Below are 27,020 nucleotides of genomic sequence, written 5' to 3' on the forward strand. Positions count from 1 at the left end.
CAGTCTCAGGACTGAAGACAACAACAACAACATTTATAGCATTCTGAAAAACTACCCTCCTGGGTGTCTATCAGATCATACAATACATTAATTACACTGAAAATTCTCTACACGATGGAACTTTTTTTTAAAATAAAAATCTTTAATATTGCAACAATTAAGATATTAATTTACACAATATAACTTAACAAAAAACCTATATAAATAAAATTAGTTGCGAAAGGTATTAAAGACCATCATTTGATAATGGCTCATCCAATTTGGCTGATTTTTTGTTGCTCTGTCCATAATTGTCAGGACAAGGTTTGTATGAAAGAAAATTTTTGGAAATTTCGCCGGAAGAATCAGAAATCTGGATGGTATTTTAGTATGAAAATCTCAATGAAGAAAATGTGATGGCCGATTTGAATGTTCTGCTCTCATGTCTTCATAACAATAAATATAAAAATAAACTGACTTTCAGTTTGACGGTTCTGCTCTCACATCTTTTCATAACGACAACAAATTCCGCATTGAATATTGATTTTTGCAATAAACAATACAACTGAAAGCAATATTTCATTGTGTTATCAGTGGTGGTCATGTCTTTCGTGTATTTCAAAGACTGAATTGACATCAGTTCATGGTAATTTGTTGTGTTGCAAAGATTCAATTGATTTCAGTTTGTGGTTTATCACTTTGGAAAAAATGCCGCCATTGAGCAGGGAGGTGTCAAAATACCAGTCAGTGTACATGCAACACAAGCAAACTACATGATCATCGAGTCAATGAAACTCATGAAGAGCTTAGACAGTGTCTGGAGGCAAGTCAAATAAGAATTTCTCAAGCATGACCCATTATGACTCTGGAACAACGAATTCTGATTTATTTCATTTCATTTCAATAAATTCATGATCTTACTGAAATTGTTTTGTTTCAGTTCACACAAATTCAAGGAAAGATTTGGTTGACGAATCGATATGCCAACCACGCAAAATCGACGTGAGCAATGTGTCAGTAAACCCAGTCACGCACCAGGTTGAAGAGGTAAGATTTGGTTGACTGAATCCGTTCTCGACTAGCTGACTGACTGATTGAGAGACAGACAACACACAACCTAAACTGTGGAGGTGCAGACATTTTATATAATAAACACTTTTTGCTAAACTGGCTGTGAGAAAGAACACGCCGAGCTGTGCTGTGAAAATGTGTGGTTTTGTTTTCCTTTTTGCAGTCATTTTAAAGAGAAAACAGGAAAATTGTGTTTATGGCTAACTTTATAATCCTGCCTGTTCGTAGGTGATAACCATGTGAAAAACTGGCATTAAAGCTACAATCTTCAGAGCTCCTGTAGATGGAAATGTCTCTCTCATACCCTATGATTCCAACCAATTTACCCATTCATTCTGACTTCTACTCTGAATCAAGGTACCATTTGCAATAACAATAAATGAGGTCAGAGTTTGCAATAACAATAAATAAAGTTAGAGAGAGGGGGAGGAGGAGACAGACAGAGCAGGGGAGAGGAAATGCATATAATAAGGGTAAAGAAGCATATGGACAGAGAGATGAGGAAGGAGAAGATGGATAGGGAGAGCGTGGGATAAGAGGTTTACAGGGAGCAGGGGAAAATTATGAACAGAGACAGTGGGGTAAGAAGAGGAGGAGATGGCCAAAGGATGGGGATAGAGAGAGGAGGGGAAAGGAGATTAAGACATATATCCAATTCTCACACATATTTAGCAGTTGTAAAGTGTTGAGGGGTTCGTTCATGTGTATGGAAATAATAATATATTGCAATGAATATTAAATGAAAATAAGTACATGAAACAAAAAATTAATGTATTAAGCTGCCTCTGAAATGTATTTGTTGCCATTGAGTGATTGCTACCTGGGTATGTTTCCAAGTTTTTCCTGCATTGAGTGGGTAAATAACCCACACTTATAGCCACCTGTGCATTTCCTGGAGATATTAGTCTTATATTGACTATTTGTATTCCATAGCATATGTAACCCTTTAGTTTGTATGCGGCTCAGCCAACACACCTCGGTATGGATTTAATAAATACTGTATTTAATTTATTTGATTCTACTTAACCAACACTGAATATCTCATATTGTAATTTTAATTAATCGTCGAGATATTAAGCAACTTGGAAAAACATATCAGTCTTCACAATACTTTGTAGATGAACAGACCAAACCAGTATAGGTTGCTAATGTATTTACATTAAACTATATTGCAATTACATAGACTACTACACAACAGACAACAATTCACTGATCACACAGTGTTTTTTGTATGCTACTTGTGAAATTATATTAAAGCGTTTACTTGTTGTGGTCACTGCCATTTGTGTTTCACAGCAAGACAATCATTCCCTCGCCATCAGCACTACTGAGATCAGCAACAAAAACCATTAAGACATAAATGTATTGGGGCATGAATACAAAAATATTCTAGATCCTTAAAAACATTTCTGTGAGATATATGGGTATTTACTTTAGACAATATTCTCGCAACTTGTTTCCGCTGAATACATATTTAGTGTACTGGTACTTTAGGTGCACTGCACCTGAAGAAAAATATGCATAATAGGCTAAGACTTTTGTCTTTAAGACAACACAGTGAGACATGAAGATGCCGAACTGGCCTTCTTGATTAATTTCTGATCTGAGCTGCTTGATTAATTTAACTGCACGTTGACTCTATTTTCACTTGTTATCCAATTGGAACCCAAGGAATTTTATACAGGTTGTCTGATTTAATGTATGATATTTACTGCCTACTTACAATGCTACCAAGCAGCAGTTTTTGAACCACCACTTACAGTCATTGGAAGGTAATTTACATAGGTTAAGAACAGGCATGTGCCCAGTACTGATCCTTGTGGGATATCCGCATGTTATATTCCTTCCATTCTTAGTTTAGTTTCATGACTGTGATGTGGAAGCTATCAATGGAACCTTCTGCTTCACATTCTGATACAAACACTATCATCATCAGTGGAATTGTTGCTTTTTAGTGTCTGGTTCATTGGAATCTCTTTAGGTTTTTTTTTTTTTTTTTTTTTTTTTTTTTTTTTTTTTTTTTTTTTTTAACTAATATGTCTTGGCAACACATGCAGTGTCTGCAGAAGTAGACCTAATTCATCCGTGTTTGACACAGCCCTTCTGCTCAAATGTGAAAGTCTTAGAAAATCTGTCAAAAGAACTGGCACAAAGATGGTTTAAGAATAAACAAAGATGATGATAAAGTGCAGTTGAAAGGAGGATAACTACTCACTCACAATCAAAATTGGGACTGACACAGCAGTGAAAGAAATGAAACAATTTTATATCTGGCAAGAACATTTCCAGAGGATGGCTGAAGTAAACAGGATATCAGAAGTCAATTGCCAATGTGAAGAAAGACTTCTTTAACAAAGAAGCAGTATCTGTACCAGATGTTGGTAGAGTACATGTCCCAAAAGTTTCAAGAATAATTTTTTAAATATTTATTGTTTTTTAACATATAAAATCATTCAAAAATTTTCAAAGTACACTTCTTCTGCATTTATGCATTGGTGCAACTGCTTCACGCAATCTGCATAGGCTTTCCCGAACAGGTCATCAGGAACATTCTTAAGGAACAGGTAGCAAAGTCCATTTTAGCCCCTTCGATGATCTCTGTTGGTGTCTCTTCAAGCTTCTCTTTATTCTCAAAACAAAACGAAGTGTGGTAGTACCAAGTCAGGGCTGTACAGCAGCTGGGGCACATTTCCATATCATTCCTGGCAAAAAACACTTGCACGATGAGGGCAGTGTAATACAAAATCTTGTTGTTCCAATTGTCTTTCGTAACACGACTCACCTTATACTGCAACTGGGTGAGGACTTGGGTGTAAAACAGATTGTTAACTGTTTGTATTAGAGGCATCTTTGGAGTCAAAAAAGACAATGAGCATTGCCTTGACCTTCCCCTGCCCTCCCCCTTCAGCGTCATACTTGAAAATCCATGTCTCATTGCCTGTCACTACTCAACCCAAAAGATTAGGGAGCACTTCCACAGTTTTCCAACAACTCATGACACTTCAGCACAGAGATTTCTTTCTTTTCATCAGTCAGCACTTTTTGTACCATCTTTACACACAGCTTGCTCTTCCCTAATTTGTTTCTTAAAATGCAATAAATATTCAATCTCAGCATATTGCAACCCTCCGCTATCATCCTTGTGCTCAAGTGTTCCTTCCCGTTCAAAGCTTTTCTCACTTTCTCTACATTTTCAGGCATTTCAGGCGGTGACAGGTGCCTGAAGTACTCACTGTCATTTTTTTCAGTCCTCCCAGAACTTCTTGTCCACTTGTAAATTCTTGTCTCGGACATAACTCCCTCCAAGAAAGCTTTCTGAATCAGGCCTACAATCACAGAGCCCAACTGTTTTTAGTTTGACACAAAATTTGATTGCATATCACTACTTGCTTAATCACTGCATCTCAAATCTTGACATACTACAAAAACACAGTATGCACAAAATGTTATCCTCACTCTGTCATTGCCTGGAAGTGACGGAGCCACATTGCATCTGTTAGCTGAGAACCATTGTCCTAGCCCTTCTGGTTCACTGGAGAATTTTATCCTCAAAACTTTAGATGTGAACCTTGAATAAACTGAGTAAGAAGTTTCTGAAAGTGCATGTCAGGAGCATAGCATTGTGTGAGAATGAAAAATGGGCCCTCTGAATTCCAGAGAAGAAGAAAGTGGAAGAATTTGAAATGTGGTGTTATTGAAGAATGTCAACAATCAACTGGACAGATGGGTACAAAATGGATAAGCACTACAATGAAGAGGTAGAGAAAAATGTCTACAAAAGGCCCTGATTAGAAGAAGGTACAGGTTAGGGGGATGCCAGCAGTAAACTAGGCTCTGGAAGAAGCACTAGAGGGGTAAAACAGCAGGGACAGCTAAAGCCTAGAATGACACAGCAGAGTATAGAGGATGTTGGTTGTAACAGACACACAAAGGTGAAAACATTATCAAATGATACACGAATATGGGAGACAGCAGTATATCAGTTTATGATGACCACATATTCTCACAATATTTTAAGTTTCTTTTCTCATGAAAACATATGTAATAAACACATAATTATTGAAAAAAATGCTTGGAGCTTACTGCCATCTGTCATGCTGGAACTTCGTTCTTCCATTTCCCGTTTCACAGCATCAAGTTCTTCCGAAAGTTGAGATAATATTTTAGTACGCTCTGCAACCCTGGCACTCATTTCACGATAGGATGTGCTCAAACGAGAATGCTCATCCTGTAAGATTAGAGATGTTACATAAGTGAATATTTAAAGCACAAACAACAATGAGAAAACCTAGAAGAAAGGAAACTTGACTCTATGAGAGAAATCACACACTAAAATAATAACAAAAAGTTCTGTCCTTTTCTTCATAGTACTACAGTTTTGCTTTCCATCCATCCATTCATTGACACACTGACTTCCATTAATCCCGTTATGAAGGAGAGCCATAAGGAGTATGGAATGAACAAACACACATTAACAAGAGCAAGGAGTCACTCTAGGCAACTTCTGTGAAGTATATCAAAATCAAATTATGAGTAGTGTTAACCAACTTGTACTGGCAATTTATGGCAATATTAGGTGTAAGACTAAATTTTAATAGCCTCACGGTTACATACTGGTACTAATCTCTAATGTAAAAATAATATCTGAAACAAAACTAAATGTCTAGCTCAAGCAATCTCTATTCACTATTAAAGCTGCTTTACTGCGACTGAGATTATTTATACCATTAGGCAAATAATAAAATATATCTCTAGGAGCAGAACTGAAGAGTAATTAAAATTTTTCTGTCGCTTTGAGGTTACAGAATTTACAATTTCTGTCAATATAGCTTTGGCTATATTCATAAGAGTGAATGTACCATGAAGAGAATGTTAATGTTTCTGTCTTAAGAGACTTGATATGATTTGATTTAATCAGGGAGGTACAATAAAAGTTACCTTAGACTTCTGTTTCTTGCACCAAAAATAATTATTATATGGTTATTCTAGTAAAGCCAACCAGACCCTTGGGAGAGTAGTGGGAGATGCTTCATTAAGCCTTTGTTAAAGACAGTTTCTTTAGGAATTAATTACCCAAACATTTAGTATCTTTTGCCCTACAGCACTTTGTACTGGAAGATTACATGTAATGTAGTTTCATCCGCTACACCACATAGTGTGCAGGTAGGTGCTTTTTAGGGTTCCACGCCTTAATCTGTAAAAATAATAACGAGAATCCTTGTAGGATATATTTGTTGTCCACCTACATGTTTATCTGTCTGACTGTTAAGAACTGTTTTTCTCACAAACGGATAGATGTATCAAGTTCAAATTTATGTCAAATTTTAAGGTCATTGGTCCTCAGCAGTGTACAATTTCCAATCTTCAAAGGCAATGTAATAAAAAGATACAGCTATTTATGTTGCATATTTTGATACTTGAAACCTCACTCATCAAACCCACTAATGTACTTCAATTGACCTAGACTCCTGAAACTTGGCAAGAAGCAAAATTTCAAAGTACAAGTAAAGGAAAAAATCAGAAAATTGTTGAATTGTAACTATATCACATGAAATATATCTTTTTGCCATTAAAACATATGCTGCATTCATCAACCATCAAAAGCATAATGGATAAACATTACTGCATGCGAACATAAAATCTAAGTTGTAGTCATGGTTTAGGAAGGACATAAAAATATGCTCACTTCTTTTTGTATGTCTGGCCTACTCTGACGAAGTACTACAGATATTTTGACACGGTCTTGAAATTCAAGGGACCTATATCTTTCCAGTATCTACATAAAAAATAGGCAAAAATTGAATTAGGTTTGCACAGGACCCTCAGTATGTGAATCCTACTTCCACTTTGTCATTTTTTTTTGTAACAATCCTGTGCTGGTGTTTCCTGAAGTTTCTGTAACCAGTCATTGGGCTTACCATGAGTTTAATCTGCATTCTGTTCAAGCCCAGGCTTGAAGAACTTATCTTAAGATATGATTTTGGCGTCATTAATTAGCCATATTTTTGTGTTTGGATCTTACTCCAATATTCTACACGTTGCCTTCTGATAAAGCTACACACCTTAGATTTTATCATCATCTTAGCGATGGTTAAGGCAGGTTCTAGTTCAACAATACTTTTATTGCTTATTATGCTTACCTATTGAAAGGAGAACCTTCTTATATGCCATAGGGAAGACGAGTATGCACCAGTGCCACGTAACCACAAGGGTGAGAGAGAGAGAGACAGTCGATACCCATATGGTATCATGGCCATACCTGCCATGGGCTCTTGTAACATAGGTAGAACCAGTCACTTATGACTGCACACAGCACAATACAGACCAGCAACACTTCACATCTGGATCTCACTGTCTACATGTCACCAGACGGTGCAGTTAATTCTGTCTGATATGTTTCGGATATGCAGTGGACTCTTAGTAATTGCTCATCTGGTTTTTGGACCAGACACTTATTTACATCTACATAAACAATGCGAAAGCCACAGTATGGTGCTTGGCAAAGTGTGAACTGTACCACCACTAGTCATTTATTTTCCTGTTCCTCTCGCAGATAGAATGAGTGAAAAACAAGTGTCTATACGCCTCCATGTCAGCCCTAATTTCTCCCATCTTATCTTTGTGGTTTTTACACGAAATATATGCTGGCAGCAGTAGGATCGTTCTACAGTCAGCTTCAAATGTCTAAATTTTCAGAATAGTTTTCCTTCAACGTCGCCTTCCTCCACGGATTCCCATTTGAGTTTGTGAAGCATCTTCGTAATAGTTGCATGTTGTTTGAACCTACTGGTAACAAATCTAGCAGCCCGCCTCTGGAGTGCTTCAACGTCTTTCTTTAACCTGACTTGGTGCGGACCCTAAGCACTCGAGCAGTACTCAAGAATAAGTTCACTGCTAATGCTGTATCTGAATAGTATGGGTTTGATTTTCCTACTTATCCACATTAACTTATATTTGTCTACATTTAGAGTCAGTCACCGTTCATTACACCTACTAGGGGGAGGATGAGGGATAGTGGCAGGCATACTATGGGCTTAACAAGAGGGGTCTCATACTAAAATCAATGATGTACAAACTGCAAAGCATAATTCATAATATTTAAAGACACTTCATGCAGTTTTAGGTCCTCTACATAATTCCACTGCCATAATTTTATGATATTTTTTCTTTCACTATTTATACATCCATTGTTCTAGGACAATAATTTTAATTTTCTAATGAAAAAATTATACAATTTTATTTTTATACTTTCAGAGTAAGAATTTATGACTTTAAACTTTCAGAGTTTCACACTTTGAATGTCTGCAGGTACTAATTCAGTTTCACTACTTTATTTCCTTTATTTCCACTTTTATAATCAACTATTTTATCCTCATTTTACATTTTTACACATCCATTCTGGTATCTTAACAGGAGATTTTTTTCAATTTTAGTATAAGACCCTCTCTTGTTAAGCCCATAGCATCCCTGCAACTCCCCCCCCCCCCCCCCCCCCTCTTTGCCCGCCCTCAGTTCCCCCATTTTATAATTTCGCTATTTTACGCCCTTTACATTTTACGTACCTATTGTTTTACAGTATTAGTCCTTCAATGAGAATTTTTACATAATTATACAGTTTATAATTTTAGCACGCTCTTTCTTGTTAAACTCGTGACTTCTCCACCATACCCTCCCTGCTTCCTTTCCACTACCCGTATCAGCCTAACTCCACCCCCCCCCCACCCCCCCCACCCCCCGCCTCCCCCTACTTCCAACATATGCCTATTTAAAACATTGACTGTAGTTGCCAAACACAGTACTCTGATATGTGCTTCTGAGTAGACAAGATGGGTTGCTGACACAACTATTTAGGTAAATTCCAAGTTCATGCACAATGCTTTTCTTTTCTACTCACCGTAAAATATTAGATGTACGTATTTAGTTACCTTAAACATCTAGTACTATTACAGTGAATGCAGAGGGAATCACTAACTCAGGTAGAAAAGCATCAACAAGGTAAAAGAAATACTTGAGAGAAAAAAAATAAAGATACGGAATACAATTCATTAAAACTATTGGGGCACCAACAACAGCTGCAGCTCGTGTTACTGCAGTAACAGAAGTAGTTCTCCCAACAACAACCTAAGAGACTTACTGCAACAGCAGATACAGCTGTGTCATACCACCACCACCATGACCACCACAACCATCAATAATGACACAAAAGAGAACTGGTGTGAATATCTTTGCTGCTGGTATCAACATTTCACTGCATACGAGGTAAACTCAAACTATTTGACTCGTTGCATGCCTTTGCATTATTGGCAGATCCTGTTAACTAGCTATTTGAGGAATTATGTAATCTGTTATGGATCCTCACAAAAAAAGTGTGCATGTGTAATGGTGGACGGGTTAAGAAGAAGAAGAAGGCCACACAACAGGCTGATTTGAGATTTCATCAATACCAAAAAATACCAGATATAACCCATACAACATGAGTTGCTCATCTCCATGGTCTTAGTCAAAATTATAATATTAGCTTTTGGTAACCCAACATACACAAACACAAATCATATGTCAAATCACTCAAGTGTGCTGTAGTACTTTACTTCTAGCCAGATGAGTTAGCCCATTGTGAGACACTGATACTTCTGGGATCCACATTGAAAGACGTGTTACATATCATTAAATCATTTAAAGTCTCACAGCCTGCAAGCCAGCACATACTAGCATCAAAAGAAGTGACCCTGGCCAAAACATAGATTCAGAATTTATTACAACTCTTCCAAATGTCTACCTGCCAAAAAGCCAAGTAACCAGATGACCCACGACCTCTGCATGGCAGTCAGGCACACTGAAAACTCAGCTACAGAGGTAAACTCTGCAGTGCAAAGATATATTACATCAATAATTTAGCTGCCCACACAGTCCAGAAACTTGTGGATGACAAGGATTATTGCTCTCTTTTATCAATACAGCTGTTGTTGATCTCAGACAATGGGAATGTGTCTCGAATGTTTGAATGTTAATAAGAATAGACTGCCTTAACTGAAAAACACAGAGTGTTGTCTTGTTTGCTTTTAAATCCGATTATAATTATGTATGCCAATTCTATATTTTCAAGCCAATAATGCCACATAGAACACAATAACTAAGCTTGTTATCTACAAATGTTGGGGTTCTCCTGATTTGTCACTACCCTTGGAGAAGATATTAGAATATGAGAATCAACAGATCCTGTTAAACAGGAGTCTTTTCAGTGGACATCAGATGCAAGCACATCTCCTGACGACCAAATTTATTAATACTAGATCATCTAGATGTAAAAATATTTTTGAAATGGATGCCTTCAGACATTCTGGTTCTTCATTATGGGTGCAATTAAATGATTTTCAGATGGTCTTCCTCTTTGATTGATGGGTTTGGCGTGTGTAAAAGTTGGCCCCTCATTTGTCCTGGAACTGGTTTGTGCAACAGACTACTGAGCTCAGACTAACTCTGAAACCATCAGCTGTTTCAACATTTTTTCTGCCTACAAACTGTACTGTTCACAATACAGGGAACACACTCACAGTTAAGCTCAACTGGCTACCTGAAACTAGCACTTTCTGACCAATGGATGAGGCATCTAGCTGTGCCATCTCCCACCTCCATAAAAACCTTTCTACATCTGAGGGAATTTTAATGCAATGATAAAGGCTTAACTGGCCATGGATGTCTTATATCTTATTCCAAGTTCTCAGAAGCTTTTAGTCAAGCTATCTGGTAATCAGGGTTTCTTGCAAAACAGACATTGCATATTCGTGTCTTCAAATTCTCTTGAATGAAGAACCACAAAAGGTAGCTCTGGTGAATTTAGTCCCTACAGATACAAAAGGTTACCCTTAGGAACTGCTAGCACCAGTGCTGCTACAAACAATATTTAAAGGAAAGGAGTTCCCCAGTACCACTGTTTGTCAGCTACTTGGAAGGCATTGTTGTTATAGATGATAACCAAGCAAAGAATCTTAAGGAAGTTGGCCACTTTTTTCAAAAACTGCAAACAGCGAGGTTGTATTAAAGCACATGAAAAGAGATATAAGCTCAATGCAATGTATTGGCGTAACAATACCTTAAGAGCACGATACTGAACAAGCAGAGGCTCAAGCTGAGCATTCAAATAGCGCTCACGGCTTGCCACTTTGTCCAGTGTGTGTTCCACATCAGTATGCAGCCGACTCAGCTGTGTCTGTGCACTTGTGAGAGCATCCTCCATTCCTGTACGATGTTTTCGCATCTGTTCCAATCGGGACCGCCAGTCACTTGCATCTGAAAGGAAATAACATATTGCCAGCATCTGACATTCTTTTAGTGTCCACTTTTAAGTTGACAATCAAATTCGGAATCAGTCACCAGATAGTAAGGATTTAGAGATAAAATGGTGCGTAAGTGAACGCAAAAGAGAGAATTATAAATTAGCATAAATATTGAGATAATTGACACAAATTAAACAAAGAAAAGTATACCAATGGATGAATAGTACTAAATGATAATCAACAGGAATAGTACAAGTGGAAATTTCGATAGGAACTGTGTGTAATGTAGAGGAAAAATGATCTTATGGAAAAACATGATGGAAAAAAATGAGAAGGCGGAACCCAGTACAAAGGAAATACTGAAAGATTTGAAAACAGACTGGCAACTGCAATGAGAGATTAAGTTTTGGAAAAATAACTGGTAGTGTCACAGAAAAGAGACTTAAAAAGGTAGTTCGACATAAAATTTCTAAGACAGTGTACTTTAAATCACAAATCAGCATGTATTTTAGAAATATAAAAGAAGTTGTAGAATAGCCACAAAAATGTTTCAGTGAATCCTATGTAACAGTTATTAGAAATAATTGCTCATGATGTTGAACAGATGAGCTTACCATAATGGCGTGATGGACTACATCACCTCAGTTGCCTTAGCTTTGATTAATAAAGCTTGTGTATGTTTAGAACACTGTTATTTGCAAATCAGTTAACAATTTTTATGCATTATACAAGATCTGTTAACATATTACAGAACACTTGCAATTTTGCGCCAATGGTGTGTTGGAGAAAATGCGGTTGGAATCCCTGCACATGCCTGTGTTTAATGTGTAATTGCCAGAAGTTTCATTGTTATATGTCTGCTAGTTACTGTTCAATGCTATATTGAGGCAGAACTTTGTGTCACACTGCTTACAAATTTCAAGATTGCAAAGTTAGAGGAGCAATGGATCTGCATTACATTTTGTGTGAAACTCAAGAAAACTTTTAAGGATACACATCATGTGATGCAGGAAGTCTACGGTGATGAGTGCTTAAGCCGTACTCGGTGTTACGAATGGTTCACACTGCTTAAAAATTGCCAGACAGAAGTTAAAGGTCACCCTCGTTCAGGATGCCCTTCGATGTCCACTAATGACATTCATGTCAAGAAAGCCAATCAAATTGTGCAAGCCAGTAAAAGACTGACTGTCTGAGAGATTGCAGAAGAATGTAACATTTCAGTTGGATCACATCATCAAATTCTGACACTAATCTTGGAATGCATCGTACTGCTGGCAAGTTTGTCCCACAACTCATAAGTCGAGGTCAGGAAGACATTTGCCTTGCTATCTGTGAAGAGCTTTTGGGTCGCACAAATGAGAATTAAATGTTTATTAAGAAAATCACAACTGATGATGGAAAAAAAAAAACCCTCATTAGGTCAGGTCAAATATCAAAGCCATGCTGTTTGACTTTGACAGATTAGCTAATCATAAATTTGTACCACAGGGACAGAATGTTGATTATTTGTAGTACTAGGATGTGTTGCATTGCCTGTGAGAAAATGTGGGAAGGAAACGGCCTGAATGTGGCAAGACAATTCACGGCTCTTGCATCAAAATAACGCAACCAGACATTCATCCCTGTTGGTGCATGACTATTGCACAAAAAAAAACTGAATCACTGTGCTGCCTCATACTCTATACTCTCCAGACCTGGCCCCTGTGGACTTTTTTTTTATTACCGAAGTTGAAAACCCTGTTGAAAGGACAAAGATTTGCAAGAACAGACGAGATAAGAAAAATTCATAAACGGCACTTTGCGCAATCCAGAACGATGCACATCAAGACTGCTTCTGAAGTGGAAATAGCATTGGGACTGGTGTATCAACTGTGGAGGAGTGCAATAAGTAAAAGGGAAGCAAGGAAAAAATTTTGTGGAAAAAATTGCGGAAATTTTTGAATAGACCTCATACCACAGGATATAATGCACTGAATTTGTGAATGTGATGCAAGTCTTCCAATACAGTTAAACAGTATAATGAAAATATTAAATCTTCATTTATTTCTTGCCAGCTTACCAGTTCACTCTGAGTTATGCAACAACATAACATACGAACCAGATCATTCTTTCTAACAGCTTATCATTTATTTCAAATACTCAGTCTCCAGTTCTGTGGATCTGCTTTCTCCCATAACCCCAACCTCCAATACCTTTTACAGCATTTGCACACCTTGATGTGATTTTATCATGTCATCCCATTAGCACGTCTATTGAAGACCAGTTATGCCGTTACTGAAATACTGTGTGTGTGTGTGTATGTCATGATGCAATACAGCTACTCATCCCAAAGACCTTTGTCTCCACATAATTTTCACTTTTTCTCTTTTGAAAAATTTCAGCCACAGATATGAACTCTGAAGATTTATACCTCAATGACAAGCTTTAGAATCCTGCATGAATTTATTCAGATACATATTAAACTTGATTCATAGCTTACTGAGACATTATGAAACTGCATATTTCTTTGTGCTTCATACAGTTTGGAGTTGGTATGTCATGATATTTATTATTTTTATAATCATCTGCAGATCATTTCACAATGATATAGGGATTGCCATCGTAATACAATGAAAATCAACAGTTCAGAATATAGATACACACAGAATACATAAGAATGCTTTATGAGGATATGAAATTTGATTAGCCATGGTCTTTCTAAAGGAAACATCTTGGCATTTGCCTAACGTGACTTAGGAAAACAGTAGAAAAACTTAAATTAGAAAGGCCGATAAAAAGCTAACTTCATTCTTTTGAATATGAGGTCAGTATCTTAACAGCTGCATTGCCTCATTCGGTTTGTCCCTACTGTACAATGTTCTTTGATTTACGATAATTTGCTTAAGATAATTTATAGTATAAAACATAGTTTTGCTCTCCATCATTGCACACACTGAGGACACCTGTGAATGATTTCTGGACCCTGAAGATGGTATTATGCTCCTTGCACTAACTCTGGTTTGTTTGAAAAACTGACTGCATGGCTGTACATACCCTTCCTGTCCTTTCCTCTGTCTACTGGCAAGACTGGTTCAGCCTCTCCCGATAATGGATGGGATGTTGAACTCAGGAGAATGACAAGACATTTCTATCGTGGACTTTACATCCTGATGCATAACCTTCTTGTAAAAGCAGTTAACCATGATCATGTATTGATATGCGAAGGATGTTGTAGTCATCCCCTTTCATTACTAACCACCTGTAAGTAGCCTTCAATTGCGTAATATGTGTTACTTATGAAGAGTATTTAAGTTGACTTTATGAAAAAAATGCATTTCAATAACCCTCTCATTTCCTTGGGAAATTTATCCCAGAAGTTTATTCCGTGACAGCAAATGCTGTTTGGAGTTTTTTATTTGTTTTCCTTGGTAAGTGCAAGTCCAAACTGCCTCTTGTTTCATGATTATGTGTAGAACTGATACTGAAATATTTAGTAATGCTTTCTCTGACATGCACTACAGATTGGAAGACATGTTCTCCTGGTGTAGTAAGAATGCCCAATTTTTTAAATAGCTCTTTACAATGAGTCCAACTGACACATCTATATCATTCTCATAGCTATATTCTGCAGTTTAAAAACTGTGTTCCTGTTTTGTGCTTTTGATCCTCAGAAAACAATCCTATAGTTAAGAACTCAGTGTACATAGGAATAGTAAGTCACCACTGATGATAAAACCCTAAGAGCATAACACGCTGATGACATTCTTTTAGCCACTATCTTTGTACGTTCATTCAGTATTAGCTGACAACAATATTCATTCCCGAACATTTTGTATTTTTACACAATTTGCTGCATCATGCTACCAGTGAATGTGAATGTGATTGCTCCAAGTGTAATGTTGCCACGCATATGTACTTAAATCAAGCACCAACTGTATCAGTGTGTGATTGCTACTAGAGGCCACCTGTAGGAAGTGTGCACACAGCACAGTCTTCTCCGCGTCTTAACCGGTGACTCATTCCTATACATGCACAGAGCAGTGCTGACTCACCCTTGCTATGTTCTTTTAGTTTGTACTGCTCGCATCAGTTGTTATGTGTATCACTTGTAATGCACCATCTGTATGATTCTTTTTGTCTTGCGACCAGTGGAGTCCAGAGAGGTTTATTTCTGTTATCGTTCAAAGGTTTACAAATAAAGGCATTTTCATATTACTTGGGTCAGTTTTGTGTATTACTCGGTTACTGCATGATTGGTGGCAAGTTTGAAATGGTTTCCATGTGTGCAGTCTTTAAGTGTGGTTTCATCAGGTTTAGTCACTATGGGCGTGATGCTACTGGCCCTGATTGAACAGCTTACTTCATCAGTGACCACTTTCTCAGCTTTCTTTAAGAGACAGTTGGCCATTCCACCGGTCAATCCACCCGCTTTTCCTCTATATGATGATTCAGCTGACGATTGGGAAGCTTACGAAAAAAGACCCACACAGTACTTTTTGGCTTTCAGTACAAGGGACTCGAATTTGTACAGTCTTATTCTTCTCGGGGATCCACGTTTGGTGTATCAATTACTGTGTCAACTTGCCCTTTAAAAGAACTGGCAGCACAACCAGCAGCTCTTGATCACATGTGCAGTTTATTGTCCAAATGTCAACTTGCCCTTTAAAAGAACTGGCAGCAGAACCAGCAGCTCTTGATCACATGTGCAGTTTATTGTCCAAACACCACTGCAAACAAATGCATGTCATAGCAGTGCGAGTTGAATTCTAGCGATGCAGCAAGAAACCAAACCAATCATATAGGGCCTGGGCAGCTGAACTTCGTGGCCTTAGCCTTAAGGGTCAATTCGTTACTGATACCCATAAGACTCTTATGCAGACTCTATGGTGCATGATGCAATTATCTGTTTAGCTCCAGACAAGGAAGTGCACCAGAAGTTTTGCAAATAGCACAATCTTTTGAAGTTTCTTGGGCAGTGGGCAACCAAATTGAAGCATGGGGTGATGTGGCAGTAGTGCCACAAGACGTGCCCACTAGAACAACAGACAGCTTGCATGAAGAAGCGACAGTAGAAAATATGCAGGTCCAGCGCCGAGCAGACCAACACTGGTACAAGCAGCCGCAACTGCCACCTCGTCAGCAACATCATTCTCTGTTTTTGTGTTGTCCTTTCCGTTTTGTCCAGCACGAATATTCGACATGCCCTAAACACTCAGCTACTTGTAAGGCTTGCCAGAAGAAAGGCCAAATCACTTCCGTGTGTCGTTAACCAAAGGTTTCTCAGTATATGGATACGGATGCAAACTGAGTGACTCCAATGCTTGTGGCTTCTCCCAATTTGTTTATTGAGTTAAGTATTTTTTGCCAAGTGCTTTGGCTACAGGTGACACAGGTGCTGCAGTGGCGTTATTGAATTCTCAAACCTATGTGAGTTTAGGCTTGTTGCCATTAACACCAGTCACACGGAAGCTGGTCAGTTATAACAAACATTTTTGGCATCTGCCTCTTACAAGTCAGTGGTTTGTTCCATTACATTTTTGGTGGTTGCTGATGCCAGTGTTGAAAATTTGTTCGGGACAGACGCATTTTGGGCATTTGTATTTTCTATCGCTGATGCAGCTCACCTTGTGACCGATCAGGTACCATATTCTCAACTGGAAACACTGTGTGAGGAGCTTTTAGACTTATTTTCAGAAGGTATAGAGTGTGCCACGAATTTTTCTGTCCATATTTCTTTGAAGTACATCACTCTTCCTCATTTTTGTTGTTTGTGTCCTATTCCTACACCACTGAAAGATCAAGTGAAAGTGGATTAAAACAGATTTCAGTCTCTAGGGGTGGTGCAACTTGTTACAGCTAGTGAATGGCCATTGCTGCTGGTTATAGTTTGGAAGCTTTGGGGAAACTTTGCCTCTGTGGCGACTTCCATACTACTATCAATGTGCAGTTGATTGTGAATACATATCCTCTACCACGCCCAGAGGAACTGTTGGAACTAATATCGGGTGGCCAGTACTTTTCTAAAACTGATTTGCCTGAAGCATATCTGCATGTTCCTGTGGACGAAGAGTATCAGCGGGTTCTGGTTTTGAATACACCTTTTAGTCTCTATCAATATTTGCACCTTCCTTTTGGTGTGGCCAGTGTCCCTTCTATTTCACAACAATTTCTAGAGTAACTGAATTTCCTGTCTCAGATTGTATTAACTATCTGAATGATATCGTTGTTAAAGGCTCCTCCACAGCCAATCACTAGAAAAATTTGCACACTCTAGTTTCATGTTTTACAGTTTGCTGACTTGCAATATAACCTCAAGTAATCTCAGTTTTTTTCAACATTCTATCGTTTATTTGGGGTTCAAGGTCTTTCTTGAACTCGGATTGTGAAAGTGCTTTTCAAATGTTGAAAAGCTCCTTCTTTACCTGCGTTCTCTCCAGACCAGCACATTGTTTTGGTGACTGATGGCTCACAGCATGGCCTCGGAGTGATCCTAGCACACCAAAATGTTGACAGCTCTGAATGACCTGTTGCTTTCACCTCTAAAACTCTCACTCTGGCACAGCAGCATGGAAGAAGAGACTCTTGCCATAGTCTTCACTGTCCAGAAATTTCATGTTTTTTTGTGTAGCTCAAAGTTTCTTCTTATTACTGACTATGAACATTTGATTTCCTTGTTTAACCCTCACACTTCCTTGCCTAACAAGGCAGCATCCTGCCTACAATTCTGGGCGTTGTTCTTGTCTCACTACAATTGCAAAGTGCTGTTCTTTTCTCACTACAATTGCAAAATCAATTTTCGATCTGCATCTAAGAATGGCAATTCGGATGCCTTGTGCCACCTCCCTGTGGGTGCTGTTCCCAACTCTGATTGTGAAGAATTGCTTTGCTTCCATCTTGATATTGAAATGCAGGCCATTGCTGCCAACACAGTTCTCTGGCAGGTGGTTCAGTTTATTCAACAGGGATGGCTTTGAATAAGGCTTTGGAGCTCCTGCTCCCTGTTTTTGTTGTTGCCTACAAAAGACCTCTCTCCCAGAGTAGTCATTCCTGCTGCGTTACAGTGCGAGGATCTACGCCTCCTGCACCAGGGCCCTTGTATGATATAGCTGAAGGAATGGGCACATCACCCTCTACAGCAGGCACTGATTGCCCCTGTGGCTACAGCTGCAGAGACCATGGAAATGAAACCAGTGCCCTCCCTTTCCCACTTGCCCACAGATGAGTCCTCGCCCCTGTCAATGCAGGGAGACCAACCATTACACTAGCCGCAGCAATCTTCCACAACTCTGGAGGCATCTGCAGCGTAAGTATTGCCTACTTCTGGGATAGATCCCCTGCTGGGGAATCTCACGCCCTCTCTTGATTTTGTGACGCAAGTCAGATCACAAATGAGGCCATTTTCAGCCATATAGAGTCCTTTCAGGGGGGAGGGATATAGCAATCCCACTAGCGGACATGGACTTGAAAACAGATGAGCTCTGTGGGTTTTGTGGCAGAGTAATACTGTAAACTGCCACAGACAGCGCACAGGAAACATTGTACGCACATGACCACTGACTCAGGTGTTCACCTGACAGCAGCAATAAGACAAACCCGTTAGGTCTTACACTGATTTCAAATACCTCGGACATGGTATTCGCCTCACACCAACCTCTGTTTCCACATGCTAGAGTTCAGGCAATCATGTTGGTTGCATTTTGGTTTAGCTCTATTTTTGTTTCTACATGATACTTGGACTCGCTGTTCCTCTGTAGATTTACTCACAATGTAAGTTTTATTTCTCTTCTGGAGCTCAGCCCTCTGGCTTGTTGTAGGGCCGCTGTTGGTAAGCATAGTTACTATGATATCCTGGTGCAATACACCTTAGTATTTGGTTGTAATGTAACACATTCAGCCTGGTGGTGTCTGTCTCATCAAAATGCGATGGCCAGTAAGGAACACTAGAGACTTCATGTCCACTGCTGATATAAATAAGCATATTTACCTGCAGACTTAAAAAAAGCTCCACACAACACCGAAGCACCCTCATCGCTCAAGGCTGCATCACCATTACAGAACTATTTTTCTACGTCAGTCACAGACTGCCCAGAAAATAATCATGTAATCTTCCATCGGATGTGCTTATAACCAGCTGTCTAGTGCACAGCCAGCAGAGTTCTGCTAGTTCCAGTCCTGGGCACCAGCCATCTCCACAAGCAGCCAAGCTGTCAACCACAGCCTCGAACGGTTCTGCCTGTGGTACATTTCCGAGTCACATCGCTGTGTCTCTGAGCAGCTGCCATCTGACACTGGCCACAACTTCATGGGTGCCACTCCACACACTCCATGAGCCCCTACACCATCACTATGTGGCTGCTGTTCATCCGTCAACCACAGCCTCACTGGTCGCTAACTATCCTACATTCTCCGAGCTGCTTAGCCATCACCAGAGGTCATTGCTGACCACTACCTCATGGGATTTGGTATTTAAGGACACTGTGGGAATTTACTATTTCAGTGATCAAACATAGACTCTCAGAGATCTATTGGTGGATACAGTGTTAATCTTAATTCTTGTTGTTCTTGCTTTCTTGTTATGTGCCATTCAGAGACATAATAAAGCATTACTCATCATTATCAGAGGCATAACAATAAGTGTGTTGACTCTATTACAATCACAGAAATACAAGTGGCAATGAGGAACAGGCTTATGTGGGTGGCATTTTCTTTCATACACACTGTTCTTATCCCCATGACAACCATAGCTACTCCAGCACTACAACTATTGCTCCTGCAACTCCAGCTAAGGGAATGCAGCTGCAGTGTTTTGAACCATGGCACTGCTTCCTGTCTCAGCTGCAGTGTACAGTGACAATGCCCCCATGCCCTACAGATGGGACAGCATATCTTATGCAATAAGCATATCTCTTCTTGTGACCTACACGTACATGACCACTCTGCAAATCACACTTAAGTGCCTGGTAGAATCACCTTCAGAGTATTTCTCTGTACCGTTCCACCATTGAAGAGCATGTGGGAAAAATGAACACTTCAATCTCACAGATGCACTTCGATTCCTCTTAATTAATATCTTCCAAAGTAGGATGGCATCAATGGAATAGTTTCGGTCTCAGAGGGAAAAGGTTGGAGACTGAAATTTCGTGAAACTATCTCGGCACAATGAAAAACACTTGTGTTTTAATAACTGCCACCTCAACCTGCTTGTTAGATCCATGAGATTCTCCCTCCTATTTTGCAATACAAAAAGTTCTACCCTTCTTTGGAATTTCTCTGTCAATCTTGTCTAGTAAGGATCCCCCTCCACACAGCAATACTCTGGCAGAGGACAGACAAGAGTAGTGTAGGCACTCTCTTTACAGAACATATAGCATCTTCTAAGTGTTCTACCAATAAAATGCAGTTTTTGCATTACCTACTTTCCTTGTTTCCCGAAACACTCTGTCATGTGTGATAACGATCTCCCACATGTTCCAACACTTTCCCATATGTTTCAATGCACTCCACCATGGATCAACATGCACTACTGTACATGCACTCACGCACTTGCACTCTCTTCTTCCGAGTTACTGGTCTGCCTACTTGTCTCCTGCATTCCCTTGCAATTCTCGGCATTTCTCCACCTTTCGCTCGATCACTGTAGCCGTTTCTGAATTCTCACCCAGTTCTTTGCACTTGTGGACACACTCACACACACTGTGCATTCTGTCCAGTTTCAGGTACACATCAGCCGCTTCTCACAGCCACATTTCTCCTGCCTCACACTTTTGGTCTGAAGGGAGCACGACATTAGCTGGCCCCTTACATCTCACGTCTCAAATACCTTTAATGTTTCCACGAAGAGAGCTTTGTGCAACACTTAACTGCCAACCACTGGTCTCCTACTGGCAGCACTCCTTAATTGTTAACCTTCCTGTCTGTCACCGAGCCGGTCTCCTCCAGAAGTACCTCTAGCTGCACCTTCCATTTCACAGAGCAAGCCATGGCCAGACTCCCTCGAGAACATGTTGCTCTGTACCCTCACCACAGCCACAGCCACAGCTCTGTACTTCAGTACTTGAGTATGGAGCTGGTTATCAACCTACACACATCTGACAGCAGTGGATTGTATTTGACACCTCCATACCTTGTTGATACTGTTATGGTTTCTATTTTAGTGTACTTAGTGTTGCATGGGAGTGTTTTTTCTGTGAGTTTACCTCCACGTTTTCGATGGCCACACAGTGGCATTATAATTCATGTATACGATTACCTGAAGATGGCAATATAATATAACATTGCTGAAACTGGTGGTCAGGATACGTATCAGCGGCAATCTGCGCAATACAACTTCTATTCTGGAAGCTTTTTCACATCTTATCTTCTTGTTGTCAAGCACTAAGTCTTATTTTCTTGTTATTCACGTTCCAAGTTCAGTGACATAATAAAGCAGTGCTCCTCACTACCAGTGGCATAACAATAACCTGTTGTCCCTCTTCCAGTTACAGACATAAAAAGTTAAATTTGTGCCGAAGGTTACAGTTTTGTGGGATGCACATGCAAAACTGTTAATAGCAGTTCACCTGTAGACCTATTTTCTTATACATTATTAGTCATACTCTTGCACAGTCTAGTTTATCCCTTAAGTATCTTCCTCAGAATTTTTCATCTCATTGCCTCTTTCACGTTCCCTCAAGCCCCCAACCCCCTTTACAGGGAACTGTAACTGCACTATTCTACAGCCTTTTTCATCCTTTCACTGCTTAACTCATACAATCTTCTCCTCCTCCCTTCATAATTCCTCATGCTCTCCAGCCTAGTACACTAGTCAGGCCAGAGCACAGGCTGCGGCACTAGATGAGTGTTTGCATTTATATGATTAAATTTGTTGCTCCAAGCCAATGTGGAAGTCTTAATCTAAAACGAAGTGTCAGCTCTACTTTTGATGTATCTATACACCACTCAGCACTCCATCTTCAAGACAAGTAGTAATTTATTCTACCAATAATTACCTGTAGACATTCCTGTACCGTATCTACACCCCCAGTGCTGAACTTACTTTGGTTTAGTAAAAGAATTCTCATATATTGTTTATCTGCAATATGCAGTGTAACGCAAAGTCCCAGATACTTTCCGTTGTAATTATAAATATTTCCAAAAACTTTCCCTCCATCACAACTTCTGAAGTTTTTATTCTTTTTACAGTCAATTTCTTCCATTAATCTTTGCTGAGAACATTCGTTGATCCAATCCTTTTACTGACTTTTTTGTATTTCTAAATATGACCTGCTGTCTAGGGAAATTAGTCTTCTGCATGTTTTCTTTATCACATATTATAGACATCACAATTTTAGCATTAATTAATTGTTATTGTTCTTTTCTTCTTTGAGATATTTGTTCTTTAAAATTGCATTCCTTACAAGAGAGAAAGTATTGGATTTAATGTTCCATCAACAATGAGATCATTCCAGTTGGAGCACCCACTACGTGTCACTACTGAACAGATCAAGATGACAAGATTAGACCAGTTATAGTGTGGACAGAAGTGTTTGAGCAATGATTCTTTCTCCACCCCAAAGGAAGAACTCCTAGTAACTGGTGCAACAGTGGTTAACAGTGTTTGGCAGAGTGTCAATGCAGATATAGAAATTTTGATCAGATAAAGTGGAATTTGGTTCTTTGAAGCCATCATCCCTTTAATAATCTGACATGTTTAACAGACACCACAGAAACCATAATATGCTTGATGGATGATAGCTTGAACTTTATTTCTTGAAAATGTAATTCTACACTCCTGGAAATTGAAATAAGAACACCGTGAATTCATTGTCCCAGGAAGGGGAAACTTTATTGACACATTCCTGGGGTCAGATACATCACATGATCACACTGACAGAACCACAGGCACATAGACACAGGCAACAGAGCATGCACAATGTCGGCACTAGTACAGTGTATATCCACCTTTCGCAGCAATGCAGGCTGCTATTCTCCCATGGAGACGATCGTAGAGATGCTGGATGTAGTCCTGTAGAACGGCTTGCCATGCCATTTCCACCTGGCGCCTCAGTTGGACCAGCGTTCGTACTGGACGTGCAGACCGCGTGAGACGACTTCATCCAGTCCCAAACATCCTCAATGGGGGACAGATCCGGAGATCTTGCTGGCCAGGGTAGTTGACTTACACCTTCTAGAGCACGTTGGGTGGCACGAGATACATGCGGACGTGCATTGTCCTGTTGGAACAGCAAGTTCCCTTGCTGGTTTAGGAATGGTAGAACGATGGGTTCGATGATGGTTTGGATGTACCGTGCACTATTCAGTGTCCCCTCGACGATCACCAGAGGTGTACGTCCAGTGTACGAGATCGCTCCCCACACCATGATGCCGGGTGTTGGCCCTGTGTGCCTCGGTCGTATGCAGTCCTGATTGTGGCGCTCGCCTGCACGGCGCCAAACACGCATACGACCATCATTGGCACCAAGGCAGAAGCGACTCTCATCGCTGAAGACGACACGTCTCCATTCGTCCCTCCATTCACGCCTGTCGCGACACCACTGGAGGCGGGCTGCACGATGTTGGGGCGTGAGCGGAAGACGGCCTAACGGTGTGCGGGACCGTAGCCCAGCTTCATGGAGACGGTTGCGAATGGTCCTCGTCGATACCCCAGGAGCAACAGTGTCCCTAATTTGCTGGGAAGTGGCGGTGCGGTCCCCTACGGCACTGCGTAGGATTCTATGGTCTTGGCGTGCATCCGTGCTTCGCTGCGGTCCGGTCCCAGGTCGACGGGTACGTGCACCTTCCGCCGACCACTGGCGACAACATCGATGTACTGTGGAGACCTCACGCCACACGTGTTGAGCAATTCGGCGGTACGTCCACGCGGCCTCCCGCATGCCCACTATACGCCCTCGCTCAAAGTCCGTCAACTGCACATACGGTTCACGTCCAAGCTGTCGCGACATGCTACCAGTGTTAAAGACTGCGATGGAGCTCCGTATGCCACGGCAAACTGGCTGACACTCACGGCGGCGGTGCACAAATGCTGCGCAGCTAGCGCCATTCGACGGCCAACACCGCGGTTCCTGGTGTGTCCGCTGTGCCGTGCGTGTGATCATTGCTTGTACAGCCCTCTCGCAGTGTCCGGAGCAAGTATGGTGGGTCTGACACACCGGTGTCAATGTGTTCTTTTTTCCATTTCCAGGAGTGTAATTTGCTATTCACTGCATCACCTCACTTGGTTATCTTACGTAGAATTTATGTTTTATTTCTTCCATGTCCTGCTGGAGTAGTATCCTCAATGTGTCTTTAGTAATAATTCTGACCATTATACGAGTTTTAACATAAAATCACACTTCTATTACACTCAGACACCACCAAATGGAAAATATGTAAGATGTGTCTAAATTATTCTTTCAAACTAAATAAATTTTCTGGTCTGAAACAGTTTCCAGTAACGTGAGTGCTGCAGCTGTTCATAAGTAATGTTGATAGTTTATGTTCCTTTTTTATGATTCACGTTATTCATGATACCCTCATACGCCTCTTACTGAATAAAGTTCATTAGGAATTGATAAACAAGAAAGTTAAACCTTATGGTCAAGCATAAGGGGCAGTCAAAAAGTTTCCATTCAAAGACTGTACAGTCCAGAATCAGTATGCCAATCAGTCAAAGTCACAGTGAGCACTGAGGCAACCATTCCACCAATGCAATTGGTTGAAGATACCCATGGTAAAACACCCTGCCCTCCCGCATGAAGAAGTCTGTAACTGCCTGCTGCACATCCTCATCCGACATGAATCGTTGACCCTTCAAGGCCTTTTTTAAGGCAAAAAAAGTCTATTTTTAATGACAAGAAAAATTAAATGCCTTCCCCATCACTTTCTAACCAAGTCAACAACATACACGTTTTTTTCCTTTCCCATGTTGATTCCTCTGCAAATATAATTAAATCTGTAGAATTTTACTTGGTATTGAACATATGTATCTAACCTTGAGAAGAAAGAAAAAAAAATTGAAACTTAGTACATAAAAAGCAACTTTACTATGAACTTTATTTATAAACAAACCTGGTTTGATTGTGACTTTCAATTGGGGAAGGACTCTTTCCACTTCCAGTTTCCATTTTTCAACATCCATGTCAGAGACCAGTACCTCTTCAAGTTTCTGTGGTTCAGATGTAGCCTGTAACATTCCAGAGTGATTAATTAATATTTATCTATGGGTTACAGTTACAAAAACAGAACTCAAACACAATTTTTCAAGTAATCACTGGATAATGGCTTGAAAAGCCAAAACTGATTGTGAAACAAAGGAAAAGTTTAAATAAATAGTAGCCTGAGTGGAGAAAAAATGTTGCATTCATTTTGCACAGTCTGTTATGTGGGCAAAATCACCACAGATGATTATTATATCCTTTCATCTTTCCTTTTCCTTCCCTCTTTCCTGAGGAAGCAGCCGCCGGTTGCGAAAGCTCGTAATTCTGTGTGTGGAGTACACTTCAAAAGCTCACATGCTTGCTGACGATACAAGTAAGCTCATAAAAGGCTGAAATGCACCCATACCAGACATAGATAAAAGAATAGTGTAACAGGCTTACAACTGATTCACAGCAAGCAATCCTACTTGTAATGTCACAATATACACTGATGAGCCAAAACATTATGACACGATCCACCATGAGACTGAATGCCATCTGGTTGCATTGTGAGCATACGCCACAGTAACGAAAATATACAAACAGAGTGACCACGCTGGCCACAAATCGGTAAATCCACTAGTATAAGTGACTTTTCCAGAGTGAAGATTGTTATAGCCTGGTACCTGGTAATGTGCATCTTAGAAATGGTGAAGCTGGTCAGTTGTTCATGTGCTTCTGTCCTGAGGACTATCGGAAGTGGCCAAAGGATGGTGAAACCACAAGTAAGCAACAAGGTGTTAATCCTCTGTACCTCATCAGAAAATATGGATGTTGGAGGCTTTCCCAATCTGTAAACTAGGATAGGCACTGATCTATGGTAAATATGATCATAGAGTACAGTGCTGTTGCAGGCAAAAGTGTTTTGGAGCACATCATTCAGCACATATTGTTGAATATGCGGCTCCATGGCAGGCAACCCCTAAGCGTACCTGTGTTGAATTAACATGGTCAATTATGAACATAGTGAAGATCACTGAGATTTGACCATGGACCAATAGAAATGTGTCACCTCACTGGATGAATCACGTTTCTTTGTACATCGAGCTAGTGGTCATATCCAGATATGCCATCATCGAGGCAAACTGCTGTTCAAAATATGCACTGCAAACAGGACGCAGGCCAGTCGGGACAATATTATGTTACGGGGGCATTTCACCCAGCCTTCAGGGATACCAATGGTACTAATCGAAGGCACTGTGACAGCTGTTGACTAAGTGAACAGTTTTGTGAACCATCTGCACCCATTCATGCTTGATGTCTTTCCCGATGGAGACTGCATCTTATACTTGTCTATTTCACGTAGGCAGAATCATGCTACAGTGCGTTGAGGTAAGTGATAGTGAACTCGTGTTGATTTTACAATCCAAAATTGATGTAAAACATCTAGGAAGTTATAAATAAATGAAATAGGTATAATTTTACCAATGGCTAACATTTTAGGATGTTTTTTTGAGTACACAGCTTGAAGGTCTAATGTTGCAACACTTAGTATCATTATCTTCTTAAACTCATTTGTATGAACAAAAAGTTGATGCAAGGG

At 39.9% G+C, this 27,020-nt stretch overlaps 1 protein-coding gene across 3 annotated transcripts in view; it reads right to left on the minus strand.

Annotated features, from left to right (window-relative positions):
• LOC126278547 (intraflagellar transport protein 57 homolog) overlaps nucleotides 1-27,020 on the minus strand; it is a 163,614-nt gene that overhangs the window by 15,396 nt on the left and 121,198 nt on the right. For all 3 annotated transcript variants that reach the window (XM_049978729.1, XM_049978727.1, XM_049978728.1), the window contains exons 6-8: nucleotides 25,350-25,464; nucleotides 11,141-11,337; nucleotides 5,134-5,278 (exon numbers count right to left, since the gene is read on the minus strand). In XM_049978729.1, coding sequence (XP_049834686.1) covers nucleotides 5,134-5,278; nucleotides 11,141-11,337; nucleotides 25,350-25,464 — 457 coding nt within the window. The remainder of the gene's footprint in view (nucleotides 1-5,133; nucleotides 5,279-11,140; nucleotides 11,338-25,349; nucleotides 25,465-27,020) is intronic.

The sequence above is a fragment of the Schistocerca gregaria genome, chromosome 6, assembly GCF_023897955.1.
Source record: "Schistocerca gregaria isolate iqSchGreg1 chromosome 6, iqSchGreg1.2, whole genome shotgun sequence".
NCBI classification, from domain to species: Eukaryota; Metazoa; Arthropoda; class Insecta; order Orthoptera; family Acrididae; genus Schistocerca; species Schistocerca gregaria.